Raw genomic sequence first — 14,164 nt, forward strand, 5'->3', positions numbered from 1 at the left:
GGATTCAAATCCTACAATTAGGCTGACTTATTAACACATAAATAAGAAATACAGTGCCACATAAATACTGTTGGCAGATCTTATGGTTCATTTAAAGTAAAACACTCAAAGGCATCAATTGTAGAACTCAAAACAGCCATAAACGGTTTATTCTCTTTAAGCCGTTATTTGCAAATTAATATCCTATTTCTAATAGATTATTTGTTTTTGATTGAAGTTATTTTAAATTTACACATCAGTTGTAACCAATAGGGAATTTTAAGCTGTAGAATGGCATACATGTTGCCATTGTACAACTAGGCCTAAAATTGGTGAGAAAAATAGAAATACATATTTTAAAGAGTGGATATATCTTATTTATAAGTGGTTAAAAAAATCTTTGTGTTTTGACCCTTTAAAAGCCTGTTTACCTTAATCAGATAAAATCTTGGTGTACAAGAAATGAGCTTTACTTATGTCTTTTTCCTCAATGTACTTTTTTAACATAGCTGTTTAATATCAAATATATATGATAATCTTTTAAATGATTGTGCCTTGCTTTCATAGAGAAACGAGCACTCCTGACATTCCAAGCAAGCACCGTCAGTCTACAACCTTGGACAGACCAAAAATGTATGATTTTATTGTAGTTTTCATACTTTAACAGTGAATTATTATTGCAAACATCTACTGTAAGTCTCTTGCCTTCTTTGGCTGCACATGGTCACAATGCAGCAGTGTTATAGTCTTCCAATTCTTAATATAATTTAGTGTAATATAAATTATATTATTTAATTATATTAAATATAATTTATTATGTTTAAATTACACGCCTAATAATAATCCCTCAAAAACCAAAACAATAATAAATTGATTATTTTCAATCCACGATTGTTTGTGGGACGCTGCTGTGTGCAATTTGCCCACAAATATACGGTCAGTTCACTTTACAGTATATTCTGTGAAGCGCTTTGAGACATGTAGAAGACGTGAAAAGCCCTATATCAAATGCAAGGATTATTATAATTATTATTATTATATGTACTGAACAAAAGGCTGGTCACAAACTTAGTTCAGCTCATTTAACTCTGAAACATCATATGTTGCACTTTAAATAAGTCCAGGGAAATCTTAAAGATCACTGGCATTCAGTCTGACCACATAACTATATAGGGAAACACTGAAAATTCAAAGGAAAATTAAACATTTTGTTCAAAATACACTCACAAAAAATAATTAGCGCTGCTACACAATAATCCTTTTCCAATAGAAAAAAAAACCCTTGTTTGGATTATGTTCATGGGACTGGATCCTTCTGAGCCAGGCCTGCTGGTGATGTGTTTATTGAGGAGTTGAAGCAGCTCCATTGGGTTTAGAAGGGTCTCAGTTTTGAACTGGCCACAAGGTGATTTGGGGACATCCATCGCTGGAAATATTAAATACCACCTGGGTTTTATATGCGGATTGTAATAGGAGGGTAAACTCGTCACAGATCACATAAGCTTTTAGACAAATCTACACTGGTGATTTTGTTGGAAAGAAAAGCAAACTTACGCCTGTTTAATTCCCTACAATATGGTTGCGTGGTATGAGACGAGGAGACTTTAGTAAACTTTATTAGCTTTGCATGTTTCAGGTTTGGAAATGTTGTTTCTGTTAGGAACTCAGAGCAATTTCATGGCTTCCATAACAAAAAGATCACGTTGAATCGATACAGATCAGAAGAATTCCTGAACAGGTAGAGATGTTGGTTGTGACACCAGCGACCTCCAGCTGAGCTGCAACGATGTTTCTCCACACGATCAAGTTCCTGAAATTATCTTGGCTTTTCCCAATCAATTTTCAATCAAGGCTGTTTGGTGGGAATAATGGGAATAGGTTGATTAGATGATGGAGACAAGATTATTAATGGCGAACAACTGAGTTGCAGGTAAATAGGTGCAGCCCTGTAGTCAGGTCTGCAATCGATAGTCCATTATCCTATTCCTGTCAAACACATTTATATAATTGATGATGCTTTGTACACATACTGTTTTTTAAATGATTTTTCCTAAATTTACGGAAAAGCAAAATTGACCGCATTCCATACAAATCAGTGGTAATACGTTTCGAATCAACCAGACTCTTAATTTTTGTCTTTTAGAATCCTACTTTAGGTTTTGACAACTGATTTGCAAAACAAATTGTGTGTTGCAAATATTATTTTAATCTGCTTTCTGTCTGAGACTTTTGCATATTTTGTCTCCTCAGGGATACCAGTGGCAAGGATCCTTACAAAGCTTCTACCTTGGACAGCAAATCCAGGTATGATTTGCAGTTTCTAGATTAATGTACAGCATATGAAGTCATTCAATGTGAGATTCTTAACCATAATAGATGTTTTGGTTAATGCTGAATCAAATCTGAACAACAGTGGCTAAGGCTGGACATCTAGGAACGCATTGAACATGGAGTGAAATTAGTAATTCTTCATCAGATGTTCAATGTGATAATTACTGTATATTCCAACATAAATCAGGATTATCTTTTCACTTCAAAATTTGGGAAAATTGGATTTCAACAAGTTTTATATGAGTGATCTGTGTGATTTGTGATGTTCTTACACAGATTTTGTTGTTAAGACAATATCCTACTAATCAGCTCTTAGGAATGATGCTCCAAATTACATTGCGTCAAAGCCAGATCGGCCTGACTTAGTTTCAGTTTTCTTATTAAGTAATGCTATTAGAACCTACCATATAATAGACCCCCAAATCAGATTTTTTTCCCATTACAGTAATGAATATGTCGAAAATGGTATAACATTGATTGGAAATATCTTATTGACATATACAAAAAATGTTAAGAAGCTTATAGTTACTTATTTTATTTATAAGTGAATAAACACTTCAGTTCTGATTAGTGCATATATAACTTTGCTGGATGAATCTTCTATCATCATCAAAACTGACTGATGAAATTGTCTGCTTAAATAACAGGCCGCTCTGGGGATCCACTGAAAAACTTCCCTCCAGCACCAGCCAGCCTTCTTCCATAAATGTGAAAACTCCCACCAGTGAGAAGAGTCCCAGCAAGTAGGAATACTCAGTGTTATTAAAGTTATGCTGCTGTTATGATTATAATATTTTTTATTGTCACCCATGTGGTAAAACTAGCACCTTAACTCCAAGAGATGGGTGCTTGTTTTGCTGTCCAAGTAAAATAGAATGTAAAACTTCTTGAGTTCAATGTGTTTTGGACTTTAAAGAATTGGAACCAGTGGTTAATGTGGCCTCTCCGCACAGCCATACTCTCTTTTGCGATTCAAAGATATATTTAACGAATACAAAATGAGAAAATAGTAATGTTATTGCCATTATATGCCAGCAGTCATTCGGTTCTGAGATATCATGGAGTCAGATCGCTGAATGCTGGTTTCTATAAGCTTTCAGGTGTTTATTTTATTTAACCATGAAAAGACAGTTTGGTTGTCAATGTTTTTTGTGTAGATTTGCTGTTTAAATCTTCTATCATCTTCAAAACTGACTGGTGAAATTCTTTGCTTAAATGACAGGCCGTTCTGGGGATCCACTGAAAAACTTCCCACCAGCCAGCCTTCTCCCACAAATGTCAAAACTCCCAGCAGGTGGGAATACTCAATGTTATTAAAGTTTATTACACCAGAAAAGTTATGTTTTTATTACAATATTTTCTAATGACGTCCATGTGGTAAAACTAGCACCTTAACTTCTAGAGATAGGTGCTTGTTTTGCTGTTCAAGTAAGATATCAGGTCAAAATTCTTGAGTTCAATCTGTTTTGGGGTTTAAAAAATTGTGTCTGTCGATTCATGTGGCCTCTCAGCACAACAGTGGTGTCTTTTGCAACTCAAGGATGTACTTTAGTGAATGCTCTTTACATGAATTACAAGCTCTCTTCGTGCAAAACTGCAGACAGAACAAACATGAGAGATGTTTGGTTCCATATTTTATGTAAGGTGTAAAGCGAGGCGGATTTCAAGTTTATTTCCTCTGTAGATTATACTGATTCTGCCTACAAATCAAACATAGGAACAAAATTAGGCCATTCAGTCCTTCGAGCCTGTTCTGCCATTTAATTAGATCATGGCTGATCTGTACCTCAACTAACCCAATTTCCCACTTTCTCCCCATATCCCTTAATACTGTGACCTACCAAAAATCTATCAACCACACATCCACGGCCTGTTGGGGGAGAGAATTCTAGATTTCTACCACCCTTTGAGTGAAGAAATGGTTCCTGATTTCACTCTTAAATGGCCTGGTTCTAATTTTAAGACTGTGTACCCTTGTTTTGGAATCCCCCACCAAAGAAATAGCTTCTCTGTATCTACACTATTGAATTCCTTAATCATCTTAAATACCTCAATCAAATCACCCCTCCACCCTCTAAACTCAAGGGAATACAATCCAAATGTATGCAGCCTTTCCTCGTAACTTAACCCTTTTATGCCTGGTAACATTCTGGTGGACCTGCGATACACCCCCTCCAGGGCCACTATATCTTTCCTGAGGTGTGGTACCCAAAATTGAACGCAGTACTGCAGATGGGGTCTGACTAACGCTCTATACAGCTGAAGCATCATTTCTTCCCCTTTGTATTCCAGACCCCTCGAGATAAAGGCCAACATTCCATTTGCCTTTTTGATTACTTTAACATTCACTACATTTTACAGTAAATTCTGTAAAGCTTCTTGAGATGTCCTCCAAACCTGTAAGGTGCTAGATCAATTGGAAGTTTTTTTTGATTGTAAACAAATAATATTATTCATATTCGTTATAAGTTTCTTTAAAATATTTGGAACTAACGACATTCACTGATGTAAACTCTGCAAGAGCTTTGAATCTTTAAAAGAGGTAGGGAGACACTCAACATTGGAAGCATTAAATACCAGCTGGGTTTTACATAATGATTTTAACTTCATCACGGATCATATAAGCTTATTGGAAAGAAAAGCAAACTTACGCCTATTTAATTCCCTACAATATTGTTGTGTGGTATGAGGCGAGCAGACTTTAGTAAACTTTATTAGCTTTGCATGTTTCAGGTTTGGAAATGTTTCTGTTAGGAGCTCAGAGCAATTTCATGGCTTCCATAACAAAAAGATCACATTGAACCGGTACAGATCAGAAGAATTCCTGAACAGGTAGAGATGTTGGTTCTGACACCAGCGACCTCCAGCTGAGCCGCAACGATGTTTCTGCACACGATCAAGTTCCTGAAATTATCTTGGCTTTTCCCAATCAATTTTCAATCAAGGCTGTTTGGTGGGAATAATGGGAATAGGTTGATTAGATGATGGAGACAAGATTATTAATGGCGAACAACTGAGTTACAGGTAAATAGGTGCAGCCCTGTTGAAGTCAGTCAGGTCTGCAATCGATAGTCCGTTATCCCATTCCCATCAAACATGATTATATAACTGATGCTTTGTGCTTTTTTTAAAATGATCTTTTACTAAATTTACCAGAAAACCAAAATGACTGCACTCCATACAAATCAATTGTGATACATTTTGAATCAACCAGCATCTTAATTTTTGCCTTTTAGAATTCTATTTTATGTTTTCAAAAATAAAAGTTCTTTGTTAAAATCTGCAACACAATTTGTGTGTTGCAAACATTATTTTACTCTGCTTTCTGTCTGAGACTTTTGTATGTCTTGTTTTCTCAGGAACACCAGTAGCATGGATTCTTACAAACCTAACTCGGACAGAAAATCCAAGTATGATTTACAATTTCTATATTAGCATACAGCATATTAAGCCTAATAAAAGGCTGCTTTTAAACCATTTGATGTATTATTCTTAACAACAATAGATGTTTTACTTTGGTTAATGCTGAATCAAATCTTAATCACAGTGAGTAAGACTGGACATTTAGGAGCCTGTGAACACAATTGAGTGAAATTAATAGTTCTTCATCAGCGTTTGATGCGATAATCATGTGATGAAATGCTTTTGGAAATACCATCAATTTGATTTCGGAATATCTTTATATTTCATACTTCTGGAAAATTGGGTTACAAGTTAGTTTATGGGCGCAATGTGTGTAATGTCAACACATATATTGTTGTTGAGTTAAGATAGAATGCTACGAATCAGGACTTAAGAATGATGCTCCAAAAATGCACTGTATTTAAGTGGAGAACACATGGGCTGGTCTGATGTGGTTCTGGTTTCCTTACTAAGTAATCCTATGGGAAATAACCACATAATAGACCTCCCAAATCACAATTTTTTCCCTGAAGAATATGTAGAAAAAATGCACAACGAAACCAGTTAGCGTTACGTTGATTTGAAAGAACACACATTTTGTAGAATCTTATCACCTTGAAATGTCGGAAAAAAATTTACATTAAAAATTGTCAAGTGTAGTGACCAATTAACTTAAGTCATTTAATATGAACTGTTTTAATAGCTGGCTCTGAACAATTTTGAATGTTACAGGTTGGGTGTAATGTGAGATGAACAAATAATTCAATGGTTACAATGACTTTTGTGCTGCTCAAGGAAGGGTGGTGATGGGGTAGGTGGAGTGGAAATGTTATCTTTGGCAAAAAGAAGCAAGGGTTGATTAGTGGAGTGTGGGTTGGGATGAATATTCTGTTTTTTATATCACAAACAGTTTTAGGTGTTGGGAAACTTCTGTGTAGAACTACCACAATATAGAGGGATGAGTGAAGACTATGTTAGTATATATTTTACACTACATGTAGAGGGAGTCAAATGATCACTTCCATAACTTGTGTTGTTATATAGTACAAGTAGATTAATTCAATTCTTCATGCTGAGATTCCACTAGAGAGGGCTATCCTCTGCAGTGACGAATGTATGTTTAGTTGCATTAGATTTTGATGAATATTTTATTAAATTCAATGCATCACAATGTGCAACAAATTGATAAAATTGTTTTTCTCTCCCCTTTCTTGTATGCAATTGTAATAAGTTGTTAAAATAGATATGTTGAATTTCTTTAATTAGCTCCATCTTCTATGCACTGTGATAGTACCTGATTGATGACAACATGAGTGACCATTTCTAGTTGACAGGTTATTAAAGACTCCTCACTGGTTTATCCTGCTCCACCATACACAAAATTCAAGTAATTCAAACTCTGCCATACTCACCCACCCACACCATAAAACCATAATTGACTATATATTTTGTCCACAAATATACAGTCAATTCACTTTACAGTATATTCTGTGAAGCGCTTTGAGACGTTTAGAAGATGTGAAAAGCACTATATCAAATGCAAGGATTATTATTATTATAAGAAGTAGGAGCAGGAGTAGGGCATTCGGCCCCTCGAGCCTGCCCCGCCATTTAATAAGATCATGGCTGATCTTCTAACCTAATTCCATTTACCCACCCTATCCCCATATCCATTAATCCCTCTATATTTTAGAACTCTATCAACTTCAGTCTTGAATATGTTCAAGGACTGAGCATCCACAGCCTTCTGGGGTAGAGAATTCCACAAATTCACGACCCTCTGAGTGAAGAAATGTTTCCTCAACTCAGTTCGAAAAGGCTGACCCTTAATCTTGAGACTATGATCTCTAGTTTTGGATTCTCCAACCAGGGGAAACAGTCTCATGACATCTACCCTGTAAAGACCCTTAAGAATCTTATAGGTTTCTATAAAATCACTTCCAATTCTTCTATATTCTAGAGAATATAGGCCTAGTTTACTAACCTATCCTCATAGGTTAATCCCCTCATCCCAGAAACCAACCTAGTGAATCTACGCTGCACCCCCTCTAAAGCGAGTATATCTTTTCTTAAATGAGGAGACCAAAACTGCACACAGTATTCTAGGTGTGGTTTCACCAAGGCCTTATACAACTGCAGCAAGACTTCCCTACTCTTGAACTCTAACCCTTTTATAATGAACGCCAACATGGCATTAGCCTTCCCAGTTGCTTGCTGTACCTCCATACTAACTTTTTGTGACCTGGTGTACAAGGACACCCAAATTCCTCTGAACACTAACACTACCTAGTCTCTCCCACTCCAGAAAAGAATCCGCTTTTCTATTTTTACTACCCAGGTGAATAACTTCACACCCCCACGTTATACTCCATCTGCCACCTTCTTGCCCATTCACCTAGCCTGTCTATTTCCCTTTACATTCTTTGTGTCATCCTCACAGCTTACTCTCCCACCTATCTTCATATTGTCCACAAATTTACATAATATAACATAACATGTAGGAGCAGGAGTAGGCCATTCAGCCCTTCGAGCCGGCCCGGCCATTCAATCATGGCTGATCTTCTAATTTAACTCCAGCTGATAACCTAACCCTGCCTTATCCCCATATCCCTTAATCCCTTTTGCAATAAGAAATCTATCTCAGTCTTGAGTATGTCAAGGACTGAGTGCCAGCAGCCCTTTGAGATAGTGAGTTCCATACATTCACCACCCTTTGAGTGAAGTTCTTCCTCAACTCAGTGCAAAAGGGCTGGCCTCTGATTTTAAGGTTGTGACCCCTGGGTTTAGTTTCTCCAACCAGGGGAAACAATCTCCCACTATCTACTCTATCATGCCCTTTGATGATCTTATAGGTTTCTATAAGATCCCCTCTAATTCTTCTATATTCTAGAGAATATAGGCCCAAATTGGTCAGCCTATCCTCGTAACTCATCCCCTTCATCCCTGGTACTAACCTAGTAAATCTACGCTGCACCCCCTCCAAGGCAAGTACATCCTTCCTTAAATAAAGAGACCAAAACTGCACACAGTATTCCAGGTGTGGTCTCACCAGGGCCCTATACAGTTGCAGCAAGACTTCCCTACTCTTATACTCTAATCCTTTCATAATGAATGCTAACATACCGTTCGCCTTCCTAATTGCTGCTGCACCTGCAGACTAACTTTCTGTGATTGGTGTACAAGGACACCCAAGTCCCTCTGGACACTAACACATTCCAATCTCTCCCCTTCTAAAAAATAACCCGCTCTACTGTTTTTGCTACCGAGGTGGATGACTTTGCACTTCCCTACATTATACTTCATCTGCCACCTACCTGCCCAATCACCTAACCTATCTATGTCTCGCTGCATTTTTTTAATGTCGTCCTCTGTGTTGACACTTCCTCCTAGTTTTGTGTCATCCGCGAATTTAGATATATTAACTTCGATGTCCTCATCTAGATCGTTGATGTAGATGGTAAATAGCTGAGGCCCAAGGACTGATCCTTGTGGCACTCCACTTGTCACATCCCGCCAATCTGAAAAGGACCCATTTATCCCTACTTTTTGTTTCCTACCCGTTAACCATTCCCCAATCCACGTTAATATGCTCCCCCCAATTCCATGGGCCCTTATCTTTTGGACTAACCTTTTATGCGGCACCTTATCGAATGCCTTCTGGAAGTCCAAATAGACCACATCCACTGATTCACCCTTATCTAGTTTACTGGAAATATCCTCAAAAAACTCTATGAGATTTGTCAAACATGACTTCCCTTTTGTAAAGCCATGTTGACTTGGCCTAATTATATTGTGCTCCCCTAAATACCGCACTACCACATCCTTAATCAATGATTCTAAAATTTTTCCTATCACTGATGTGAGACTAACTGGCCTATAGTTCCCCATTTTTTCCTTTCCACCTTTTTNAAATAGTGGTGTGACATTTGCGATCTTCCAATCCATGGGGACTGTTCCAGAATCCAAGGAATTTTGGAAGATCAGACATAAGGCCTCCACCATCTCATAAGCTACCTCTTTTAAAACCCTGGGATGCAAGCCATCCGGACCAGGGGATTTGTCACTTTTTGGTGCTAACACTTTCCCTTCACCAATTCTCTACTAATGAAAATTTCCCTAAGTTGCTCCCTGTCCTTATCCCCTTGGTGTATCTCTATTGTTAGCAGACTTGTTGTGTCTTCTAGGGTGAAGACAGATGCAAAGTACCCATTTAGGGACTCTGCCATGTCCTTATCCCCCATTACAACTTCTCCCGTCTCTGACTGAAGTAGACCTGCAGTTACCCTCACTAGCCTATTCCTCTTAATATATTTGTAGAAACTTTTACAATCAGACTTAATGTTCCTCGCTAGCTTACCCTCATAATTCTTTTTTTTCGCTCTTAATGAGTTTTTTAGTTTTATTTTGCTGGTTTCTAAAACTCTCCCAATCTTCAGATTTGCTGCTTTTCTTGGCAGTTTTATAAGCCTTTTCTTTTAATTTGATGCTTTCCCTAACTGCTCTATTTAGCTACGGATGAATTGCTTTCCCTGTGGAACGCTGAGAATTTTGTGCTACATCCTTAAATATTTGCCTCTGTTGGTCTACATTTTTACCTCTTAATCTTATTCTCCAGTCTATTTTACCTAAACCTTTCCTCATACCTACAAAATTAGCCCTATTTAAATTCAGAATACTTGCCTCGGATTTAACTATATCCCTCTCTAACTTAATGCAGAATTTAATCATATTGTGATCACTCTGCCCGAGAGGATTCTTAATACCTACACTGCCAACTAGCCCTGTTTCATTACACAAAACAAGGTCTAGGATGCCCTGACCCCTGGTTGGTTCCTTGGCATGCTGCTCTAGAAAGTTATCTCTCATGCACCCTTCTTCTGACCTACTTTTGCCGATATGGTGTTCCCAATCTATGCGGAGATTGAAATCACCCACTATTATCACTTTACCTTTCCTACGTGCTATACTGTGATCACTATTTGGGGGTCTATAAACCACTCCCATTAATATTTTCCTCTAATTTCCCGATTAATACCCTGCGCAATACTGTAACTGCTGTTTGGGGTTCTATAAACTACACCCACTAGTGTTTTCTGTCCCTTGTTGTTCCTTACCTCCACCCATATTGACTCTACATCCTGATTTTCTGATTTAAAATCCTTTCTCTCTACTGTTTTTATTTCATCTTTTATTAGCAGGGCTACCCCCCCACCTCATTTTCCGTATTGCATATCTTTCCTATATGTCGAATATCTTAGAATGTTTAGCTCCCACCCTTGGTCTCCCTGTAACCACGTCTCAGTAATAGCCACGAGATCGTACCCATTTATGCCTATTTGTGCAGTTAATTTGTCTATCTTGTTACGAATACTTCATGCATTCAGATATAGTGTCTTTAATTTTGGCCTCTTACTATTACACCTACTCATTCATATCCTATTTCCTTTGTTGAGCTTTTTGTCCCTACACTCTATTCTTTATCTCCCAAGTCGCTACTGTGCTCTACAGCCATAACTGTTCCTTGCAATGTCGGTTTATGTTTAACTGTAGCTCTAAATCTCCCTCCCAACCCCCTATTATTATTATTATTATTATATTAAATAGTTTAAAGCTCTGCCTATCTTTCTATTTCATTGTTTTGCCAGGACATTGGTCCCAGCCAGGTTAAGGTGTCGCCCATCTCGATGGAACGGCTCCCTTTTCCCCCATTACTGGTGCCAGTGGCCCATAAAATGAAACCCCTGCCTCCCGCACCATTCTTTCAGCCCCGTATTTAACTCTTTAATTTGTTTGTCCCTGTACCAATTTGCGCATGGCTCCGGTAGTAATCCAGAGATTATTACCTTGGAAGTTCTTCCTTTTAGTTTCATTCCCAGTTCATTGAACTCACTCCTCAGGTTGTCGCTACTAAACCACAAAACACACAAAACTAGGTACCCCCTCACACCACTGCTTGCCAAGCTCCACTGGCTCCCAATTATTGAATGGATAGGTTTCAAGATCCTCTCACTTGTTTTCAAATCCCTTCATTCCCTTGCACCTCCTTACCTATCCAAATTGCTTAGCCCACATTCCACCACCCACAGCCTCCGCTCGGCTGGCTCCAGCCTCCTGTTTGCTTCTCGTGTCCTTCGCTCCACTGTTGGTGCTGTGCCTTAAGCCAATACGGCCCAAAACTCTGGAACTCTCTCCCTCAACCCCTCAGCCTTGTCCCCTCTCTCCCCACTTTCAAATCCCACTTAAAGAACTTCCTTTTCGATCGTGCTCACGGTCACCTCCCTTCTCCCCCAGCTCAGTGTCAGACTCCATTACTGTCAAGCGCTCCGGGACACTACCCTGTGTAAAGGGCGCTATATAAATGCTGCTGCTGTTGTTTGTTTAAATTTGCTGTTTGAATCTTCTATCATCATCAAAACTGACTGGTGAAATTCTTTGCTTAAATGACAGGCCGTTCTGGGGATCCACTGAAAAACTTCCCACCAACCAACCTTCTTCCCCAACTGTCAAGACTCCCAGCAGGTGGGAATATTCAATGTTATTAAAGTTTATTACACCAGAAAAGTTATGTTTTTATTACAATATTTTCTAATGACATCCATGAGGTAAAACTAGCACCTTAACTTCTAGAGATAGGTGCTTGTTTTGCTGTCCAAGTAAGATATTAGGTCAAAATTCTTGAGTTTAATACGTTTGGGAATTTTTTAAAAAATGGATTTGTCGATTCATGTGGCCTCTCAGCACAACCATGGTGTCTGTTGCAACTCAAGGATATAATTTAGTGAAAAGAAATGGAAAATATTCATGTTATTGCCATTATATGGCAGCAGCCATTCGCTCTCAAGATATCATTGAGTGCAATCATTGTATGGTGTTTGCTGCTGAAAAAAGCTGCAATCTTGTCAATTATTTTCCTGTACAAGTAATAATAAAATACCTTTTAGGTAGAGGAATATTCCTGTGTGAAAATTTAATATTTGTGAAAGGGTTGTGAAAGGCAATTTTAGGAAAGTTATTAGAAAGTATATCTTTACATGAAGGGTAATCAACAGCTTGAACAGCTTACCAGGAGAGGTGTTAAGGAACAGGATAGGTATTTTAGAAACAGATTGATACTGTAACAGGAAGCCAACGTACAGCTCACTGCAAGTGACATTGACAGCTGCCTAATAACTTGGAAGTCAGCCAGCTTAACACAGGAATCAGCTGGTATGTGGGAGCCAACCTAGCCAGCTCCAGGCATGTACAACGAATGGGGTCCACCCCCATTCACATTAAGTGAATCAGTCCTGTAACAAAGCATCTTATTATGGTGCGGTACTATCTAAATGTGTCAAAAATTCTCAAAAAGTCTGCACTAACCATGATTTACTTTTGAAGTGTTGCAATTGTTATGTAGATAAATGTGGCAGCTAATCTATACTAGCAATGCTTCACCAAATACCATTGAGTTGAATAATCCAATTGAATTTGTTGTTTGGCAAATTTGGAGAAAAAATTATATTGCGCAGGACTCTTGTGAGCTGAATTTGATCTGTGAGCTGATATCCTAGTGACTTATAAACAATGAATAACAACGTATAGCCACTGCAGTTATGTTAGAATCATTTTACAGCACAGAATGAGGCCATTTGGTCCATTGTGTCTGTGCTAGCTCTTTTAAAATAGCTGTCCAAATTGATTCCGCTCCTTCACCATAGCCCTGCAAACCTGTCCTCCCCAAATAATTATCTACTTCTCTCTTAAAAGTTGTCATCAAATTGGCTTTCACCACTCTTTCAGGCAATGCATTCCAGATCTGAACAACACGCTGTGTTAAAAAAAAATTCTCCTCCCCTCCCCTCTGTTTCTTTTAATAATTATTTTAAATCAGTGTCCTCGGATTATCAACCCACTCGATAACGGAAATACTTTCTCCTTGTTCACCCTATTGAATCCCCTCATAATTTTAAAAACTTCTGTTATTCTATTAAGTCTCCTCTTAACCTTCTATGCTCCAAGGAGAATAATCCTAGCTTCACTAGCCTCTCCTGATAACTGAAGTCCCTCATTCCTGGTACCATCCTGATAAATCTCCTTTGTACCCTCTCCAATGCCTTGACATCCTTCCTAAAGTGTGGGGCCCAGAACTGAACACAGTTCTTTAGCTGAGGCCTAACCAGTGTTTTATAAATGTTCATCATACATTGCTGACTTTTGTATTCCACGACCCTATGTATAAAGCCTAGTGTTCCATATCCATTTTTAACAGCTTTATCTCCCTGTCCTGTCTCCTTCAAAGATTTACTTATATGAACCCCAGGTCTCTCTGTTCCTTCACCCCCTTTAAGATTGTACCATCAGCTGATGTTGTCTCTCCTCATCCTTCCTCCCAAAATGCATCACTTTGTATTTCTCCACATTAAACTTCATCTGCCACGTGTCTGCCCATTTTACCAGTCTGTCAATGTCCTCT

The 14,164-nt window shown here is 38.2% G+C and overlaps 1 protein-coding gene across 6 annotated transcripts in view; it reads left to right on the plus strand.

Moving 5' to 3' along the window:
* Nucleotides 1-14,164, plus strand: part of scel (sciellin) — a 45,292-nt gene that overhangs the window by 17,846 nt on the left and 13,282 nt on the right. For 4 of the 6 annotated variants that reach the window (XM_007890774.2, XM_042334609.1, XM_007890775.2 and 1 more), the window contains 7 exons: nucleotides 547-612; nucleotides 1,616-1,717; nucleotides 2,230-2,283; nucleotides 2,958-3,053; nucleotides 3,533-3,604; nucleotides 5,670-5,720; nucleotides 12,160-12,231. In XM_007890774.2, coding sequence (XP_007888965.2) covers nucleotides 547-612; nucleotides 1,616-1,717; nucleotides 2,230-2,283; nucleotides 2,958-3,053; nucleotides 3,533-3,604; nucleotides 5,670-5,720; nucleotides 12,160-12,231 — 513 coding nt within the window. The remainder of the gene's footprint in view (nucleotides 1-546; nucleotides 613-1,615; nucleotides 1,718-2,229; nucleotides 2,284-2,957; nucleotides 3,054-3,532; nucleotides 3,605-5,669; nucleotides 5,721-12,159; nucleotides 12,232-14,164) is intronic. The other 2 variants (XM_007890776.2, XM_007890778.2) reach the window with 2 other exon arrangements.

The sequence above is a fragment of the Callorhinchus milii genome, unplaced genomic scaffold (assembly GCF_018977255.1).
Source record: "Callorhinchus milii isolate IMCB2004 unplaced genomic scaffold, IMCB_Cmil_1.0 Scaffold4, whole genome shotgun sequence".
Lineage (NCBI taxonomy): Eukaryota > Metazoa > Chordata > Chondrichthyes > Chimaeriformes > Callorhinchidae > Callorhinchus > Callorhinchus milii.